The 22,124-nt window shown below is 38.2% G+C and overlaps 1 protein-coding gene across 4 annotated transcripts; it reads left to right on the top strand.

Annotated features, from left to right (window-relative positions):
• The first annotated feature begins 1,034 nt into the window (after positions 1-1,034).
• Positions 1,035-20,325, top strand: LOC105044676 (two-component response regulator-like PRR37). 4 transcript variants are annotated; one of them, XM_019850776.3, is made up of 10 exons: positions 1,035-1,289; positions 1,556-1,639; positions 1,795-2,275; positions 11,180-11,341; positions 11,487-11,620; positions 11,887-12,048; positions 17,726-17,909; positions 17,978-18,416; positions 18,506-19,295; positions 19,925-20,325. In XM_019850776.3, exons 3-10 carry the CDS (start codon positions 1,924-1,926, stop codon positions 20,030-20,032), a joined length of 2,331 nt encoding a protein of 776 aa, XP_019706335.1. In that variant the 5' UTR covers positions 1,035-1,289; positions 1,556-1,639; positions 1,795-1,923; the 3' UTR covers positions 20,033-20,325. The 4 variants fall into 4 exon arrangements, with proteins under 4 accessions (XP_019706335.1, XP_019706334.1, XP_019706332.1 ...); XM_019850775.3 differs by having other exon boundaries at positions 1,553-1,639; XM_019850773.3 differs by having other exon boundaries at positions 1,553-2,275.
• Positions 20,326-22,124: the final 1,799 nt, after the last annotated feature.

The raw sequence follows: 22,124 nt of genomic DNA, 5'->3' as shown, positions 1-22,124 counted from the left end.
GAGCTACCAAATTTATAGGGAAGGATGTTGGCATTGATGGGAAATAGAAGCAAACTTATTCCATGATATAATTTATTTCATTATTGGAGGAGTAAAATTATACATGTGGGCCCACTTATACCTCACTATGGAACAAGCACATGTTCTTTGGTCCTTTTTGTGTTTGGTCTCACTTATTTCACAACCACACATCCTATCAGTCTTACATGTGCTGAGACTGATATTCGATCACAAATAACTTCAGATTTTTTCATCAATGATGCATGGTCCCTCAATGAAAATTTTCCTCATATGGGGTTTGTTTTCCATGGATGTGGTCTCTCCACTCTCATTACCAATGCGGATTATTAGCTGCTAATTTGGTTTCATTGTTAGATTATTTTTTGTTAACATCATCAATCACATAGATAAAGCTAATAAAAGAGTATACTAGGAACTGATCATCATCTTCTAGGACTTCAAGCTATATGAAAAGATAGTCATTTGTATGATGCACCTAATAACATGTAAAATCCTTGATTACAATTATGAATGCACTTATTTAAGGGGGGCTCCATTTTATTTATTTGTGCTGGAGAAGGGCTTAGTTTGAATTTTGTCGAAAATTCCGGACGTACACATATATCCCCTAGTTAAGATAGGTAGAATAGGCATTATGAAAATAGGCCTGGTCCGACCGGATTGTCCAAGTGGTCCCTCCAGCTCGAGGTATTGTGTTTTGACTGCAATGCAATGCGTAGGCTTGAATTCACCTGCGCGCCATGCCTATCTGGTGATGGCTTGCATGACCTCCTCACGATCAAGCGTACGCCTGTGGGCTGTGGAAGGCCTTAGCGGGCCATGTACAAGCGCGACCCGATCTAGAGGATCTTCCGCGATGCGGAACGGGCTCGTTAGCTTCCGGCTTTTGATTTCGTCCGGTGGGCCCGGCCACATCGGACGAATCCCATTCCAGCTGGCACCCCACCGGGCGCTGCCCACCGCCATTAGCTCCAAGTCACCACCCCGGGCTCGGACCGATCCTAATATCTCTCCCCGGCTATATTTTTCACTTTATCTCAGCCATGGCGCCCCTAATCAGCGCAAGCCCCCCTTCCCCCACCATGCCGCGGCCGTAGAACTTAGAACTCCTTCCCACCAAGACTCCTCTCCCGATCTTTTTCTTTCTCCTCTCCTATCTTCTTTTTGATCTCGAAAGGAGGTCCGAGCTCCTTGGATCTCCGGCGAGTTCTTGCCAACTTCTTGCTCTACTCCCTTCGCGGAAGCGTGTACTTAGACCGAGCAAGAAGGTATTCAGATCTTGTTTTCCCTCTCTTGATTTGTTTCAGGAACTGGAGATTGTTTCGTTCTTGAACCCATTTCTTGTGGATTCTTGTTTCTTTTTTTTTTTTGGAAACCCTTGTTTTATTTCGTTCTCTTGTCTCTGTGATTTTGGGTTGCTGATCAATTTGCGCTTTCTTTTTTTGTTTTTTCTTTTTGATCTACGGATTCATATGCTTCGGAGGCTTACTAGCGGTTTAATTTTACATCGGTGCCCTGTTTTTTTGATCAGTAGGAAAGAGTAGTTTCCTGTGTGCGTCTGAGGCGGTTCTTTCTTTGAACACCTTGCCTCTGTTGGTGGAATCTTTAGATTTGGAAGGTGAGTCGAAGCTTTAGCTGTTTAATGGATGCTGTGTCTGTTAAATCTAGGAGATAGTGATTTCTAGGGCTTGGGTTCGTCAGAGTAGGTTTTTTCTCCGATCTCGTCTTTATTTTATTAGACTCGATTCCCCCCTTGTGTGATCTGGTTCATAGGTGCGAGTAGTTAGACAAGAGGTGTGGTGTTCTTGAAGGCAACGGAATGTGTGCCTTCTCTTCTTGTATAAGGAAGCGTTTTCTGCTGCTCTGTTCTAGCACCATTGTCGGTCATTTTGAGTCTGGTTGATGGGAAGGGTTGATCAAGAAAGCCCCGATGGGGCTGGGAACAAAGGGATGGCGGAGCTAAACTATCACGTCCTGGATGAACACAAGGAAGTTGGCCATGGCATCGTGAGGGAGGGTCAGGGGCTCTCAGGAGAAGATGAGTCGAGGATCAACGAGGCAGCAGAAGATTTGAACAATGACCAAGAAGGCTATGGGGCAGTCCCAGCAGCACAGAAACAGCAACAGATACCAGGGCCAATCATTCGGTGGGAGAGGTTTCTCCCCGTCAGATCACTGAAGGTCCTGCTTGTGGAGAATGATGATTCCACCCGTCAAGTTGTCAGTGCCTTGCTCCGTAACTGTAATTACGAAGGTAAGTAGCTTAACTTTTATTGTCACAATATAGATCTGTGTAGGATTTTATTTTCCTTTCAAAGAATGCTTTTGCTTAAATGCTAGACCTTTGACCTTCTTCTGAAGCATTAACTGTTGTTCTGTTTATGCTATACGTTATGTTCTCTATTTCAAAAGGACTAACTGGTGTTAGGGGATCTATATCTTTTCTTTCATTGTGCAGCTGCGCATAAGATGTTATCTATCCAATTTTGTGCTGTTTTTTTGTATTTCATTGTTAATTTGTGTTATTTTTGCATATACTTACAAACTGTTTGTATAAATCTTTGGTTTGAAGACCCGAAATGGCCTTTAAAGTAGCCTTATTGAAGGAAGATTAGCTAGAGTTGCACATAACAACTGAGGTATTTGGTTGTTTTATTGCTCGCCATGTATTATTGATGATAAAATATATTATTGTTACTCAAATACACCACCATATCTGGAAAAAAAAAGGACTCCTGATATTTAACAACATCCTTTTTTTAGGAATTACTATTACTATATCATGTGCGTTTTTATTTTTAACATCCTTTTCCTCTTATTATCTTCCTCTATTCTACTGTATATATAGGGTATTCAGAGAAAAGTTCACCAAATCCTGTAATTAGTGGGTAAAAAAAGGAATCAAATCATACTTGATTAAATATTGCACTGCCAGCAAATATCACTCTTGTTGTGGATAAATAATTCATTAATGAAAGGCTTGTTCAGTATTGGACAAACAAGAGCTTGCAATAAGTATATGAAATAAGATGTATAAAAGCTGGCCCGCCAAATGTACTAGGGAACATTAATCTTAAGCTTGTTTGAATTCTTGTAAACTTGTTATAAAATTTGCCCCATATGTAGAAAGATAGAGTCCATATCTGAGTGCCTTAATCCTTGTCTGTTTAAAGTGTTCATCCGAGCATTTTCTAGGCTTTCAGTTTGTCACCTTCCTTGTCTCCCAATCTGATCTTAGTATTCATGAAATTGTTGTCTTCTCTCTTATCTTTTAAGAGCTATTGTGTTTATAGCAAACTTTGTGTTTGCAAATGATTCTTTCTTTCTGTGGGGTTCTTTGTTATTATAACCTTGTCTCTATTTTTACCCAGCATTAAGTGATTGTCTTTTTCTTTATTGAACAGGAACCAATAGGTCTGTTGTAAATCTTGACTTCAAAGATGACTGCTATTCCTTTTATGCAGCCTGTTTTTATTACAGTTCTGTTTCAACATTTGCCCAACACTAGTTTTTACTCTTTAGCACCTTATTTTTCTAGTTTCATTATCATAAAATTTTCTGTATCCCTGTTAAGTCAAATGCAATCAGGTATCATGCTAATTTGCTTTCTTCAATTTGTGAGCTTGACTAAACAAGCTTCATGATTCTTCTTAAGATGATAATGTGAATATAGATTTTCAACAAAATTGCTAATGTATAGAGATAGCAACCGTTTATAGTAAAAATCCTACAACTTCATATGGAGAATAATTGCTGACTTGTTTACAACAGATCTTTACACTATCTACTACGTTGACGCCATCCTTTGAATCTGGCGGGATAGGCAGAGAAGGATAGCATGGGGGAGGGGGGGAGATGGGGGAGGGGGGTGGGGTGTGGGGATGGAGGAGGGGAAGTGAGGGAGTGGGAGAAGGGAGAGGCAGAGTGTGTGACTGTGTGTTGCATGTGTGTGTAGGGCAGGATGATTTCACAGCCTGACCCTGGTGGGATAATTTAGAAAAAAAAAAAAAACTCTTTTCTTTTCTCTTCATCCTACAGACTTCGGGCCTTGTGACCACCCTCCTCCTGCCCTATCCACTAGATCTGGCAGAATTTTCCTAGACAAGCCCTAAAAGAGTTTAAATAGGGTTAGGACAGTTGGCTGGCTGTGGCTATTAAAGGGCTATGTAAACTGCTGAAAAATAGAATGTGGAAATGCAATTTAATTGAGATTAAGTAGTGGCAGGTTTCTTTCTTCCCTATTGTCTTCTATCCTTAAAGATAACTAGGAATTTGGATGAGAAAAACATCCAATACATTTTTAATGTCTAAATAATCAATATTTGAAGGTAGATGTTATTTATTTTAGATTTTTATCATGTGTCCTTGAATCTCTTTTTTTTTTTCCTCTCTTTTTGCTGAATGACATAGTAGATGCGTATCTAAATCCAATTCTTGTATTTGTGTCCATACAATGGTCTCTTTCTTGCATCGGCTTTACTGGCTTGGACTTAATGCATCTCTGTTCTACTTTAGTTCCTTTTGATTTGGAAGAATTTAGGATTGGTGAGTGTTTTGCTTGGTATTTCTTGCATAACTCTTAATGTAATTCTTTCTATTGTTTGTCAATTATTTAAGTCATCTGTGATATCGTTGATTGGTGAGTGTTTTGCTTGGTATTTCTTGAATAACTCTTAATGTAATTCTTTCTATTCTTCGTCAATTATTTAAGTCATCTGTGATATCGTTATTCAATGATATCCAAATAGAAACTTTTGGTACGAAAGAAGAATTTTTAACAATGGTTCGATCATTGGCCAATTCTTCAACTGTTGTTGATTTTGTTTATTAAGTGGAAGAAGTTGAAGTCTTAGTATTCATTGGTGTTTTGGTGCCTAAAGTAAGAAGTGAACATAGAGATGTTAAAATAGGATTGATCTTTCTATAGCCAGGTAGCTTAACCATGTAAGCAATATCTTTTAACCTCATTAGAATCTTGATTGTTTCCCTTTTTTTTACAAAAAAAGAAAAAGAAAAAAACCTTATGGGAGGTATTATGTGCAAATAATTTTTGCTTGATGTTAAGCACGACATGATCCTAATATATAAAATGGAACTCTCAACAAGTTAGGTTGGCTTATTATTGATAAATCTCAACTTTCTTAATTCTTTTTTGTAGTACTTTTGCATCAATATCTTTGACGTGCTTGCCAAAAGACTCAAGTGTCTCTAATCCATACCAATACGTAGAGTAGGCATGTAAGGTGAGATATTGACATATATCCCAAATAGTGTTGAAACTAGTTTGGGTCATGCTTCCTTATGGCTTAGGTTTTAGCATGAAAAATTTTTTCGGGCTGCAAGCTAGGCTTAGTTCTGATTTTTTTTTTTTTTTTTTAATTTATAGACTAGAGGGCCAAACATGATTCTAGCTCAAACTTGCATTGGGCTTAAAGCCTAATTAGGCTGCCCAAGAGAGAGCAAAGAGCAGGGGAGGAGAGAGAGATTGATAGAGAGGAGAGACTGAGAGAGAGAAAAGACTTAGAGAGGTCAAAGAGAGAATAGATCGAGAAAGGAAAACTAGGAGAGAGATGGAGAGATCAGGAGACAAGAGATCAAGAGAGTGGGGGGGAGATCAAGAGAGAGGAGGCTCTAGGAGGGAGAGAGTAGATGGGAAGAAGTAGAGGGGAGAGGTCAAGCAAGAGGAAAAGGATATTGGGATGGAATGGAGAGGGGGTGCTAAGGAGTGCTGGAGTAAGAAAGGATAGAGGAGTTTGAGGTACTAGGGAGTGCAAAGGTGCGGACGAGTGTCACTTTGAGTTCCCGTGCAGCATGTGTGCAGTCCCATATTGGCTATGAATTGGGTAGATCCTCGGTACTCTATTCATGAAGTTTAAATTGAGCACCGGGTTTAAAAGACTAAATTATTGTCACACTACACATTCTTATAGGATAAAGCTCTTCCTGAAGTCACTCAAGAACAACATATTCTCGAAGCCGGTCAAGAGCTTTGGATTTCTGGTGGCTGCTCTCTCTTGGCTTCAAGTCTTGGTTTTTGGCCGACCAAAACATAGGCATATCAGATCCAATTCCTTTCTCTTTCAGATTCTTATACATTGAGGTCTTAGGGATCTATAGGTTTCTCTAACTCTTCATGTGGCTTAGGCACTAAATATAATCTTTTGCAACCACAAATAAGGTCATTAGTATTATCTCAACTGCAATATGCAACATCTTCATCTTAAAGCCTTGGTGATATTAGGGTCTGGCCACCCTCTATACAAATCATATTGCACCATCTTGACCCTTGTTCCATCTAGAAGATACTGAGAATTTGTGGTTGACAAGGATAGTTTGGTTATCAACTGAAGTTACTTATTAGGCTTTGAAGGTGTAGCAACTTGAGCCAAGTTTATCCATAGGCTCCCTGAGGGTGATGCTCTTGCAGCTGTCATTATCAATAGTCATCATGATGTAACAATCTTATCAAACAATGTGATAAATCATAATGTAAAAATATTATTTAGCCTCCAGTCCACATTTTCCTCCCAAGCAACATCAAGGATTTGATGGACATTAGAGCAATAGTCAAGCCATTCCTTGTCATTTGCAATTGTCTCATCCCTGTTTTCTGTTTTAATATCTTTTAGTGAACATTCTATTGTTAGGCATCTTTGACTGTTGTTCCAAATCTTGTTGTCAATAGCTTTAAATCTGCCTGGGCATTAGTGGGTTATGTGTCCATATCATTCGCAATTTTAGCATTGAAGAGCAGATTTTGGTGCGTTTCTTGGTGTGGGACACTCTCTTTCTAAAATTAGACCTTGAGCATCCTTACTTGTTGAGAGTCTAACTAGCAGCTTAGTGGTAAACTACTAGTATTGGAGATTGACCTCCTTCGGAAATTGACCTATGAACTATATTCTCCATCCCTTCCTCAACCATTTTAATAGTTAATAGACCTCGAGGAACTCTGATTAGGCAACTATCATTTCAAACTAAATCTCCTAGTAGAGTCTTCTTCATCAAGATCTCCTGACTTGGTGAATCAGGGTTTCATGAAATTGACTTTGGACTTCGGAGTATACGCTCATGAAACTCTCTCAAAACTCTTTGATGAATTGGCTTCTTTGTTTCAGCTAGAGCGTGTAGATGCAAATGCTTTGGGATTAATTGGAGGGGATATAAGGAACTTCCAACTTGAAGATAACCCTTTCTTCTCATCAAGCATGGTTCTCTTGTACAATAGACCACTATATTCTTGCTTAGGCCTTAAGCTTGGCATTTATACCTTGCACTATTTTCCTAACTAAATTGGTCATGAATAGTGTTGGCTTGTATTGGAATGATGTTGACTCAACTTCCTACATAAGTCAGCTACTGGATCAACGATTCAGATCTCAACGAGACGTCCAGCGGGATATCAGGATGAGGTACCATCCCATATGTCGGAATAAGGCCGTCCCGCTAGCATCCCAGTGTCCCGATTGGAATGTCTTGGGACATTCTCTATCCCAAATGTTGGGACTGGGCGGGACAACAGTGTGTCTCATTCATGAAAAAATCAGGACAACCCCATCCCACGGATTTAAAATCTTGATATGGATATTATTTGAATATAAAAATTCATATCCATATTTATTTTAAACGGATATGGATACAATTCAGATACTAGAAGTATGGATATAATTATGGATATAATTTAGATAATTAAACTTTATGACTATAGAATCAAAGATATTACTAAATAGATCATAATCAAGTTAATAACATGTTTATATAGTTGTATATTTTTTTTAAAAATTAATAAATACTATATAAAATTATACAGGGTTATATGTCGATTCCGGACATCCGGATATGGATCGGATAGTTGTCTATCCATATCCATATCCATATCCATTTTTCTTTGACGGATACGGATATGGATATGGATATTAGCCGAATCCTCAAATTTCTGTCCATATCCAAATTGATTCGGATATGAAAATGGATCCGGACGAATAATATTCATCCCACTTTCACCCCTAAACCAAAGAGGTTAATCATTGGATTCTAGGTCTTTGAGTGGAGTTTGAGTGTTGGTTCATAGCATGTTGGTAAACTTTTGTTTCATCCTTAGAAACCCCATGCTTGAGGCAAGAGTCAGTTATCCTACTCATGTTGACTTGTCGTTGTTGTACACTATTGCCACTACTTGCTGCACTCACAAAAGTCTCAAACTACTGTGAAGTTGCATAAAGGAAGAGTTGGGGCGCAAGGGCTGTCCAGCTTATAACAACAGGGATTGTATCAATCTAATGCGAAGAGGGAGGCATTTCATTGACTAGAAGTTCATCAACTATTGTGTAGCCTCAAAAATGATTCTGATGTCAATTTTAGAACTATTTTCCAGTTGTTAAATGCAATTTTCCTTTATGACTAATGAGTTTGAAGCAATAAAGTTCACAGAAGACTTGATTTTGTTGCAACTTCCAACTGACTCCAGTGGATGTTGATCATCAAAGTCCTATCAAGAAATAATTTACCATGAGATTCTCAGGTTTGACCTTGATGAATTCTAATCAATCTCATGTGCAGGGGAAGTAAATGATACGAAGCAATATTTGGAGTTCCTAGATGTTTCCTACATAGGTTGTTTTTAGCCCATGGGTAGACTGGTTCTATCTTTTATTTTTCTTGTGGTAATATCCTACTTGAGATTCTTTGGTGAGTTAAACAATTATTTGGATTTTTTTTATTGTTCTACTAAATAACAGACTAACTTTAATGGTCCTTCTTTTAATATGTTTTTGATTTAATAAAAACATGTCCTTTTTTTCTTATAACCTTTTTTTCCCTGAATCTAACGGCAATTGCTGGCCTCTTCTCATGTTGAAGAAGAATATTATGTTGGTGAGATTTTGGAATATCTTTATCTTTTGGTGAACTACTCAAACCTCTAGTTGATGGTGAGATGCTATGCTATCAGGACCTTGATCAAACCTTGTAAAATGCCAATTGCTAACTATATTCAAATAGAATTTTATGTTCTCTGCTGAAAAAAGTGCCAGAAAAACCTAGTTCATCTGAAGTTGATTGTTCTACTGTCAATTGGGGGTCCTTTTCAAGGTTTAGTACATTAGTTTGTTTTTCAAAAAACATGATAAGAACATCTTTAGAGAAATACATCTGCATGATGAAAAAGAACGAAAGGTGGGCAAGGACTATTTCCAAATAACAGAATACAGTGATGAACATTCCAAAAATCTTGCCTCTAATTCATGTTAATATGCACATTCTGCCAATACCATATTGCTGCAAGCACGGTTGGGATTTACACACTCTAACGAACGTGAGAACTGAGAAGCAAATCGAGTGACGTTTATGCCAATTGTGTAGTAAAAATCAACTTAAAGCTATTCTTTTTGCTCTCTGAATAGAATCTACTCACACAAGAATGGATGTAGAATACCAGGCATCAACCTAAGTCTTTTGTCACTTTCCTCCATTGATGCTTTCCCTAGTGATTCCTCCAAATTCCTCACCCACCTCAAAAAATAAAAAATAAAAACAAAAAAAAAAATCTACTCCAGCTTTAAGGCTGATTACGGAGTGATAGATTTTGTTATTGGCTTAATGCCATATTCAATTGGCTACATTGCCTTTTTTCAGTCACGCATGTCACAAGTACTATGCCAACAATTTCTTACATCCAACCTGCCAAGCATTTCATATACAGGATTCATGCTTTCAATGAAATTAGTGTGTACTAAGCAAAGTCTTGTTGACAAGATATTTCACAAGTTTGGGATGGCTTTATTATTTGCATGCTGTCTTATCTGTTATAAGACAGGGCCATAACTCATGATTATTGTTCCTCAAGTTTCCATTTTTGTTTTGGAATTCTCGTGCCCTTTTCCTTTTTAATATGCAGATCATTGCCTAGACAACTGCCTTGATGTAAATGTCTTGTTTCAGCTCCTGTTGTCATCATCACTAACAAGCCCCTTGGGGTATAAACAAATTACCTGACAAAATTTGCAATGCTGTATTTTTGAATACTGAATCTGATGGGTAGCATTTCAGCTATATAGAAGCAGTGATTTATTCTCTCAGGTGCCATTGTTTCTGAGGATGGAATAATTAAGATTTATCCATCATATAGCACAATCTCAAGGTCATGCTGCACGTGTCATCAATACATAGTTGAGTATCTTATATCTCATTCAAGACGTTACCTTCCCAACATCAGAATCCATCATATACAAACTCTGTAATGGAGTACCTTTCTATCTGATATAAACGGTGTGAAATATGCCTAATCAACATAAAGGTGCCTGTTAAGAATTTCTTGAAAAATTATTTTTTTCTGTTCCGTGACTCAATGTTTGTTTAAGACTATTATTCTTCATGTTATACCTGTTAGGACTACTGTTGTTGTTCATTTATGTATGAGAAACAATCGGAAAAATTGTCATGGCATAATCTAAGGTGATTCGATTGAAGTATTGTTTCTATATGCAAGTAAACATGATAGCATTGTACAAGTAGAAAGAGCCAAATATGTGATATTGAAAATGGAGATGGTCCCTCAAAGACAGTCTGATATATTTCTGATGTAGTTTTTGGTGTAGCTTCAGTACTATGAACCCATGAGATGATCCTCTCTTACGCTAGCAAACAAAACAACACCATATATAACAATAGTGTAATCAAATCAATCTAATGCCTGATTATGATGGTTGACAAACATTATTGATGATAACTGCATGAATGAATCTCCAAGCATTAGCTCTGTCATCATACCGTTCTGCTTATAAAAGGAAGGTCGTAATTTTGAGACTTGAGAAGTGTTTCCTGATGATCTCGCCTCAAATAATATGTAGTACAGGTGTTGCAGCCATGGTAATTATATAATGGGTGGGACTCCCTCTGTTCTCAGAAAAAAAGGGGGGTCCTAGGATATAATCACTGCATGGTTTCAAGAAACACATTCAAACAACTAAATCATTATCATATGTTGTATCAGTTCAATTGATGCATGATTTTCAATAATATGAATTTCAAGAGTTTTGACTTGTAGATTGGACTATAATAATTATCGACAATTAAAAAAACAACTATCTTATATAGATTTCTTGCATCATGTGTTCTATGCAACTGCATTCACTCCTGACTGTTCTCCATCCTTTGGCAGTTACTGCTGTTGCAAATGGGCTTCAAGCATGGAAAATCTTGGAAGATCTTACAAATCATATTGACCTTGTCTTGACTGAGGTAGTCATGCCTTGTTTATCTGGCATTGGTCTTCTAAGCAAGATCATGAGCCACAAAACTTGCAAGAATATTCCCGTTATTAGTGAGTATTCTTTCCATATTACTTGTCTACATCAGATTTTAAAATGTTTTTTTGAAATGAGAATATGATATTTTAAATTATGGTTCTTTAAAATTATTTAACTTTGATGCTTTTAACTGCTACACCTGATGAGCTTTGTGTGCAGTGATGTCATCAAATGATTCCATGGGTATAGTCTTTAAATGTTTGTCAAAAGGTGCAGTTGACTTTTTGGTGAAGCCTATTCGCAAGAATGAGTTAAAAAACCTTTGGCAGCATGTCTGGAGGAGATGTCAAAGTGTAAGTTTCTATTATGTGCTGTACAGATTTTTTCAGTGTCTTCTGTGCCATTGCATAAGCTAAGTCAACTCATGTGTTTAGGTAGTGTCTTCAGGAAATGCTATTGATTAAACCATGACATGGTCAAATTTTTTATCCATCAAATCTCTCAGCTGTTGGTCTTCTTTTTTTCAATTGTCTCATCTTTTTGTTTTTGATTATTTGTTTTCCAAATAGAATTTAAATTTATTTTCCTCTAATTGCATGGCTTTATTGCTATATCTCAGTCTAGCGGCAGTGGCAGTGAAAGTGGCATCCAAACCCAAAAATCTGTTAAGTCAAAGAGTACTGATGACTCAGACAATAATAGTGGCAGCAACGATGATGAAGACAATGGGAGCATTGGCTTGAATATTAGAGACGGAAGTGATAATGGTAGCGGAACTCAGGTAAACCACTTACCATTCCTCTTTCCCTTTATTTATTGGTCAGGTTTCCCATTTTATGTTTCTGTAAGGATAACTATTATTTATAATCTCCAATCTAATCAAGGGCAGCATTGTTGGAGTTGTCCCTTATCTATAGCTTCAGTATGTCAAGAAGAGATTTATTTCCTAATTTTTTATTTCATTGCTTTCTAATTTCTATACATTTCTCAAATTCTCCTAATTTTTTAGTATTACAATCATAGTGTAAACTAAGATAGGTTAAAACATTTGGCCCTTGATATATTGTTCACAAATTAATGGATTAATACCATCAGAATATCAAGTCCAAGTCCTCAAATAAGTCCACTAAGGTTGTAACTAATAACTTTGAAAAATTTATTTAAAAGATGAGATGAGATACAAAGCTTGGCAAATAAACTTCTATCATGGTCGAGAATTTAAGCTTTCATAAAAAAAAAATACATGAATCAAAATCATAAGGCAATTTAAATTGTAACTGAAGATTCACCCGGCAATTCACTGAAATAAAGCAAAATCAGAAGTTTCAAAAGAAACAACAATCACAGTGGAAAATTCAAAACACATGATTATCAAAAAGAGTTTAGATAACTAACTCTATATCACAAGTAAACTATTCTTCAAAAGTTCAAGTGAAGGTTCATTGAATCACTTCAACAATGAAAATTCAGAAATCAAAATCCTTTAATGGAGAAGAAAGTGGTCCAAACAAGATATGCCATCTCGGTACCGAGCCCCATACTGGTGCCACACTATTACTGTGTCCACATGGGGCTGGTTTGGTGTACCAAGTATCAATATGTCTTAGGAACTACATATCAGTACCGAACTGGTACGGTATGATACGTCTCATACCGTCCAATTCATTATGGTATGGCAAAACTTGGATCCAAATTTTTTGTGCATTAAGTCCCAATATTTCATATTTTTAAATTATCTTATAAGGTTTTACTTATATCCTTGAGGCCACATATCCTCATTGTAAATGCAAGTGAGGCAACTCGTATCCTCATCAATAATTTGAATGAGACCACTTATCATACTCATTGCTAGTGCAAATGAGGCCTGGCCAAGAGTCCACATATACCCCCAGCCAAATGTTTCCTCATCAAACTTCAAGTGAAGCCACTCATGTACCACCTCACTGAGGGTCCACCTACATCCTCATTGATAATCCAAATAAGGCTACTAATTCATCTAGATAGAGGTTCCTCATCGAATTTCAAGTGGGAACACTCGTATAACAACTGCCAGGGTCTACTAATTTGAAAATGCTCTTACAAATATTAGATGGACCATTTATTAGAAAGTTTCAAAAATAAATGCATGTAAAAAAAGTTCAAGTGAGAAGAGAATCTGAAATCAAACATGAGTTCAAAATATCAGTTAGAGGATTCATGCAAGTTTAATAAAAACTAAAACATGGTAGCATAGGACTGCAAAACAAGTCAAAATCGTGGAAGTATGAAACAACTTTAGGAGCCAAATCAATCATGAAGTCCAATATTCAAGAAAACTCTAGGTTTGAAAAATGGTTAGGGGTTCAAGATATCAAAATAATACTTGATCTGAAAAGACTAAAGGATTTCAAAACCAGGTGTAAGCTTAAAACTAATTATGGGATTCAAAAACACTGATCCAATTGCGACTTAAATAAAAGCATGAAGAAAATTATGAGGAAATGCATGTATTTGGGAAAGGGCCATGCAGCCTAGAATTTCATGACCATGCATGAGCTAATAGTGACTAAGAGATTCAAAAGAAACACTAATCTAATAAAAACTTAACTTACAAAGACATGGAGAAAGTTACTTGGCTGATGTAGAAAATGAAACACAAGTCCTATTCAAGCTTCATCATCATCATCTCCTCCTCCTCCTCCTCCTCCTAGAGGCCATGTATCCCCTTCCTTTTCTTTCCCAAGTTGCCCTTGCTTGCCCCTAGTTATAGGCAAGGAAGGGTGGTTCAAGTAGGTGGAGCCCAATAAGTCAGTTCCCCTTTTTGGTTGGTCAATTAGTAAGGTCAGTTGCTAGGTGGGCTATATGTAACACTAAGCAAGGATATAATAAAGGCAAATGGGCCTCTTAGTAGACTTATTTACAGGTTCTGCTTGCTTTGGGTTGAGTCAGGGCATGTACCAGTCCAACCGTTTGAACCGACCCTATAACCAACTGGTATGGTTTAATATAGCATGAACCAAGCGGTTTGGGATGATTCGGCATTCCCTATTGAAAGATGTTGTCCCCAAAGTTGAAGAGATTATATACCAATAAGGGTTATGGAATTTTCCAATCAAAATGAACTGAAAAAATTAGATATATGATTTAAATACCTCTCAAGCCCTTAGCTCCCTCATTTTTTTCATATGAATGCCTTCACAAGCCCTTAGCTCCCACATTTCTCTCATCTTACTAGTTTTTTAATAACAACAAGAATTGTAAAGGAAGAAATTTGATCATCATAAAACCATGAGACATGTCTTAATCAAGGTCTCATACAATTTTGTCAAAATCAACTATATGGTACATTTATGGGAAATTATCCAAAATTGCTTGCTAGTAGACAAAGTATGGTGAGGTCACACTAAAGGGGAATAAACACTTAAAATTTGAAAATGGAGGTGAATAGGTTATATACATGATTAGGGAAAGTATAAAGAAATTAATGAAAAGATTGAGGGAGAGGAAGGCTATGAATGAGTAAAGGGAATGACTAGGGGTACAATTTATTCAACTAGCCTAGCCTAAAAGTGATAATCAAGTTGGGTCGGGTCGTTTATGGGTCCGGCCAGACATAAGTTGGGTCAAAAAATCCCAAACCTGAACCCAACCAATTTCCTAAACAGGTCAGGATTTGAAACCTAAACCTATCATGTTTAATAAGCATGTAATCCAACCTTACTTGCTCGGCGTGTTTAATAAATAGGTCATATCAAGTTAGGTTAACTGTTAGACAAGTTATTTACCCAACTAAAACATGGTTAACAGTTAGTCACTTAACCTGTTTAACACACACATGATCAGGCAACTTGCTGACCCAAGTACTGGATCTATTTGCAAAAAATGCATGCCTTCAACTTTTTGATGTAGTTCAGCCCAAAAAACAAAACCCGATAGTTCATGATAGTGACGATCAGGCATCTCTTCACCAAACAGTAGATGTACATTTCAGGAGCACCATCATGCCAAATCGATACATTCTGAAAGGGATCAAAGCAATCCATCAACATTTGTGATAATGCAAGACCAATCTCTTGTTTGCTGGTTAGCATAACCCTCTACCAAGTTTTTTCTCATCCATGATCAGAGCTTTCCACTTCATGGAGATGGGAACTTCAATTAGATCATACCAAATTCCTTGAAAATTCTTTCTTCAAAAAAAAACCGCACAAACAATTATTTAGTATAACTCTAAATAATGCACTTCCTCGAGCATGAAATAAAATCATTTCAAGCAAACAAAAGAGAGAGAAAAAAATGTAATACAGGAGCAAAGAAGGCGACTTGATGAATCAAATAGCAAATAAGATCAACTCCCAAAAACATAAAAAATGCTTAATGTTAAAAATAAAATCAACATAGAGATGTTTTCTATTTTAACACTTACTATGGAAATCTTATCTCATAATTTACCCAAAAAAAAAAGGAAAATATCTCAAATCAAAAGGAGATACTGAGATCAGGAACAGTAAATCTCCTGAGGTAGAAGTCCAAGTACCAAGGAAGGACTCCAAATAGAGAAGAAGCCTAAAGAGAAGAAGGAAAGAAGGAAAGAAGGAAGACAGACTTGAAGTCAGACCATCTTTCGTGACTACCACCGGTGCTGGCCACCACCTTCGCTGTCCTCCTGCTTTGCTATTTCTTGATAGATCTTCAAAGTGAATTGAGGAGATTGGAGGTGTCATAGGAGAAAAGGAAAGGGCAATCAAGGTCTGGCAGGTCAGTGGTGGTGCTCTTCCTTTTCACTTCTTCCCAAATCAGTGAAACCCTAGATCCTGATTCTAATCTCTACTCTCAAGAACTCTCTAGAACAAATGGGACTGCTATGGTAAGCGGTTTGGATAAAAAAGAAAAGGGCTGTTACAAAGGGTAAATGGGCTCGGTTAAACAGGTTTAACCTGACCTATCTTGATTATTAAATATGTTAAACAGATAATGCTTCTGAAGGCTGAAACCTAAACCCCCCATTTAATAAACAGGTTAAAATGGGTCGACCTGTTTATGATCTAAACCCATTTAGCCAAAACCCAAACCTAGTTGTTGCAGGTCAAATACGGATGGTTGACAAGTCGGGTCATTATTTGCTAGTCCTACATTGATTGCTTATCACCCAATAACAACTTTGCCCTTGTACTTAAGGCCAGACATTTTTTTTTGGAAATACAATGTTATTATGCCACCACTAGGTTTTAAACCCTAAAACTGTCTCAAGAGCAAGCCCTTAGATAGGGATGCCAACCATTGGATCCCTGTACTATTGGCTAGGACTAGATAATTGTAGGTTGTTACATTACATGTTTAGTCATAAGCCAAGGGCCAGGATAAGCACTGTACATCTACCAATTGAAAATTGTCCATTTGACAAGTCATGTTTCCCCAAACATGATCAAGCCCCTTTAATACCAGGGTCTTCCCAAGTCTTTGCCTGTGTTCATACCATCCCATCCATTGAACTTCCAGGCCTCCTTTATTCTCATCTCTAGTTTCATCCTTCATAGCTGTATTAGTCATCATACATGCAAAGCACATCATCTTGATGACTTGATGCATCCTTGGGACTTTTACAACATTATCGACTTCATCATTACCCTTGAGGGCTGTTTGGTCACTAGATTTATAAAACCATTACATGCAAAACCTAAAAAAATGGTAGTTGAGATTGCTTGTTTGATTCTGTTTCATAAAACCAGATTTGGAAAGATTAAGATAATATCAGGTTTTATGAATATCATTTGTAATAAAATTATCCATTATCATGTAGCCCGTCAAAGTTCCCTTTAAGACTAACTGGCTTATGACATGCAGATAAATCTACACCACTGTCTTGCTTTGTCTCTATTATGTCATACTCATCTATAATATTTCAAAGATAATGTCACTTTTCACCACAACCTTATTTTCATATGGGTACTCACGATAACTGCATCTCACATGTCATCCATAACCATAAGAGGATCATATCAAGTAAACAGAAATGATGGCTGTTAGAAAGTCAGGTTGTTTGGGAACGCAGTTCCAATCAGGCAGTAAAATCTGTGCAAGGAGGTTGGGTGAGAAATTGATATTGAACAAGGAGCTAAGTAGACTGAAATGATGCTTATACAGTCATTATTAGTTAAGGTAATTATGTGACCATTATAGTGTCAATGTAATACTTTGGCCTAAGTTATGTAATAGTATGTCCAAATATAGGCATGGAAATTTCTATTGATATTTCAACTATAAACTATATAAGTTTTGATACTCACAGAAATCTCCCGAGGATTGTCATTGCTGATGAAAAGTGAAGTTTTTGTCACTATGCATATAAGACCTAATTTGTCACCATATTGATGATTCAAATTGATAGAAGAAAATATTTATTTTGGTACATCTGTTTCATAATGAGTTTTCCCAAAAACTGCTCCTGCATGTCTAAAAAGAATTCTGATTGCTTGCAGAGTTCCTGGACAAAATGTGCAGTGGATGTGGACAGCCCCCAATCTATGTCTCCATCAGATGAGTTATCTGATCCACCTGATAGTACCTGTGCTCAGGTCATTCACCCAAAACCTGAAACATTCTGTGATGATTGGGTGCCTATGACTGCCGATAGAGAGTGCAAAGGACAAAAGGAGTTTGCTGGTATAACAACTTTGTCTCAACTACGTATTCAAGATTCTAGCATTATGATTAATTTATGATCTGTATAGCAGATGATTTCATGGGCAAAGACTTGGAGATTGTAGTACCCAGGAAGCCAGATACACAATATGAATCATATCCAACTGGGCAGGTTTCTACCAAGTTAACAGGCACAAGTATGGACAAATTGCCTGAAAGTGACCCAAAAAATGAGGGTATATTGGGACTTGATAACAACAACATGTCTGATGAACCAAGCACTCAAGCTGCTGATCCGATTGGTGCAACCACCAATAGCATTGATCCTCAACTGGTAACCATAGCTATGAAGGCACCTAATGGCTTCTCCAAGATCACTGAAGGCAAAGATATAACTTCTGATGGCTCCATGGAGTTACCATCTCTTGAGTTGAGTTTGAAGAGGCTGAGATCAACAGGACAGGATGGAACTGCCACTCATGATGACCGCAATGTTCTAAGACGTTCAGATCTGTCAGCGTTCTCAAGGTGCAAAAAATAAAATATATGAGAACATTATTTTTGGTACCATTATTTCAGAAAGAATAGTGTTCTAACTGGTTTTGTTTTCGTGCAAGGTACCATACTTCTGCTACTTCTAATCAAGCCCCTACCGGACATGGAGGTAGCTGTTCTCCACTTGACAACAGCTCAGAGGCAGTGAAGACGGAGTCTACAAACAATATGATATCTAATTCAAATGCTGCTCCTCTAAAACGGGGCTCTGATGGCAGTAGTAACAACAACGATATGGGCTCCACCACCAATAATGTCTTCACCAAAGCAGTTGCTTGCAAGGAAAAAGCAGCATCCACATCAGCAGTCAAGTGTATCCAACCCTCTTCAGCCTTTCATCCTGTGCAGTTTCGAGCATCTACCCAGCAAGGTATGCAACAGAAAGTTGACGATTTGACAGCTGCATCAATTGGACAGCCAAGAGAGATCCAACGTCAAGTCCAAGTGCACCATCACCATCACCACTATCATCACCATCATCATATCCACAGCATGCAGCAGCAGCAGCTGCTGCAGCCACCAGACCATGATGACATATCTCTCAAGGATATGGCAACAGCTGCTCCACAATGTGGATCATCTACTATGTTCACAGGACCAGTGGAAGGTAATGCTGCAAATTTTAGCGTAAATGGGAGCAATTCAGGAAGCAATCATGGGAGCAATGTGCAGAATGGAAGTAGTACAGCTGTCAATGCTGTAGGAATGAATATGGAGATTGCTAATGGTATTGCAGACAAGAGCACAGCTGGAGGTAGTGGTAGCGGGGTAGATCAGAACCGTTTTGCATGGAGAGAAGCTGCCCTGAAGAAATTTAGGCAGAAAAGGAAAGAAAGAAACTTTGGAAAGAAGGTATACAACTTTTGGTTGCACGTCCATATTCAACATTTCATTTCAAGAGGCATGTCTATTGCATTATTGAAGCGTATTCACCAAATATAAGCTAACTTAATTTCCCCAAGGTAGATCATGGTTGATCGTAATATTAAATAGCATGGCCTTCTTGCCATTTACTATGCGGATCCTATCTACAAAATGTCAAGATGTCCCAAAATTTTATAGAATGGTCGTATAAACATTGTCTTCAACCACTATAAGTTTGCAGGCAATACACACTACTCTTGGTGGCCAAATAGTTATAGTTTTGTAAAATCTAGGGATAGAACTTTCTGCATATGAAGATTTTCAAGGTTCGCAATACCAATATGTACCAGCTTACACCAAGCATACCATATTATACTAGTACAGAACTGATGCTCGGTATGAGGGCGTATTGAGCATCAGTATGTCAAATTGACCCCATACCGGGCAAATTGATGTTGTCCAGTATGGTATTGATATAAGGTCTGGTACTAAAATTGCGAATCTTAAAGATTATGTTTGATGTTCTTATGTTTGGTTGTATCATTTTCAGTCTTCTTTGTTTTCCTTTGTGGAATATTTGGAGGGAATTCGGCTTCTTGTTGATTTTGGTTTTTCAGGTCCGTTACCAAAGCAGGAAGAGACTTGCAGAGCAGCGGCCACGCGTGCATGGACAATTTGTGCGGCAGTCTTTTGAAGAACAGGGAGGCCAGGAAGAAAACAGATGACATCATTGACGCTGTCATTTGGGTACAAAATGTTGGCAATTAGACAATTGAAATTTCTTGATTTAGAGCAGCTCATTGATGGGTGGCGCGTAGGATCCAGGTTGTGGGAACATAATAATAGGATTTGATGTGTCCCATAACTTCGATGACTGCTACATGGATGTTTGTCACCCTTGAAAGGGTGGCTACCGTTGTACTGAAGAAAAGGGGGTAGCTATCAGCTGTACTCGTACGGGCATGTTGGCGGTACTGTTTTTATGGTTTGCGTTGTTCAAGTCTGCATGTTATTGTTATCCTGTTTCAGTCCGGCATGCAGGCTAAGCTCGTTTTGCTTTTTTCTCCCTTTTTTTTTTTACCTGCCTTCTTCTTTTGAGATTAAGAGAGGCTGATCCCTACGTATTTCTATCTCATGCCCATCTTATCCTCAGGTGCTAACTCCAGCATGAATATAATCTTTACCCCTTGCCCGAGTGATAATAGGTGATATCATCCGAGCAAGTACTCGGTGGTCATGCAGGGCAAACTCTAAGCTGAATGTGCTTGATTTCAAGATTTTTGTCCGTTTGGGACTCCAAGTTCTCTACTAAAAGAGCGGGAGAAAAGACTCACAAGCCTATAGAACACAAACCTTATTGAAGGTTAGCATGAGCTTGACAAATGATGTTTGAAGCGCTGAAGTAAGTCCAATCCATTGCTAAACCCTTAAATGCCCTATCGTCTTGACATCTTTAGCTTCCATGTTCGGTGATCTCCTCTGATCAGAGCACGAGGTGTGCTGTCATGATTTTATGGCCATCCATTTGTTAGCTTTCATTTGTTTATCACCTCCAATCAGAAGAGGTAAGGTGTACTTTCATGATGATATAACAATCTATTCAGTTTCAAACATAAGGGCCATAGAAGTGTTGGTCCCTGTTAATGCTAACCATAGCACCATCGCTCCTCAACAGCTGTTTGATGTAGTTGGTAGACCTTCGGACCGTTGTCGACTAATGGAAGAATCTAGTTTCGATCCTCCTCTTTGATTTACTGAATCTTGAATTTGTATCTCTACATCATCTTCTGTTGGTGCAACAAGGAATGGTGCATCGAGGGCTTGTAATGAAGCTTCCTCAACTCCTGAAGCCTCTCTTCTGATCCTCTCTTATCTGCAGGTCCGCAATATCTACCTCCATCCCCTCAATCTATCTAGAAAGATCATCGACCTCGAAATGATTCCGTCGGAGGAGTTTGTGCCTAGCCAGTTTTAGCCTCTGAGTCATATGATATCTCACATCCTTACGGATCGACAACCTCCACATCTCACTAATCAACTCCCACGCCTTAGGATAGAAGGTTCCGAACCTCTCAAATCTGAAAGAAGTCTTAGGCATATGTGGGCCATCGTGGTGACCGAAAGCTGATAATGGTCAGAGGCAATCTTCAGTAAATGCTGAACCTGATGCTCAAAAAGTATGATCAATCATCTCCGAAACTCTAGCCGCCCTCTGACGGTTGTTGCATCAGATAAATTTGGATCTAGAGTAATCCAGGTCAATCAAACCCACATCACCAATGAACTACCTAAATTTTCTGAAATCAGCACTATCCACATGCTATCTACCATCCATCTTCTCGTGGGGCTCCATAATACAGTTGAAGTCCCTAGCAATAAGAGATGGCAGCCCCTGTGACATCATCTTGAAAATCTCGGACTAGAGTACCATCCGCTCTTATACTCAATGCTCATATACATGCTAGATAGAAGCCATGGGCCTCCAGTCTTCTCTGAAATAACTAAGGCAACCTGCTGTTCACATCTATGGAAAGCGTCTATTTTAATCGAGCCACATCTCCACATCATCAGGATCCCTCCTAACAGGCATCTAAACTTCATTGCATAGAAACTCCATCTATCGAGATCCACCGCCTAGCATGGACAAGACTCACCCTCGAAAGTCAAGTCCCAAGAAGGACATAGATGTCATGACAGTGCTGCTGGACAATCCTGCCCAACATTGACCGAAACGAGAGCTTCCCCACCCCTCGGGTGTTCCAAATCAGCATCTCATGGTGATGGCTGACAGGGAAGGAGATCTGCACTAGAACCCCC

This window comes from Elaeis guineensis, chromosome 5, assembly GCF_000442705.2.
Source record: "Elaeis guineensis isolate ETL-2024a chromosome 5, EG11, whole genome shotgun sequence".
Lineage (NCBI taxonomy): Eukaryota > Viridiplantae > Streptophyta > Magnoliopsida > Arecales > Arecaceae > Elaeis > Elaeis guineensis.
Note: the sequence above shows the minus strand (reverse complement) of the source record. Positions and strands in the feature narration are given on the sequence as shown.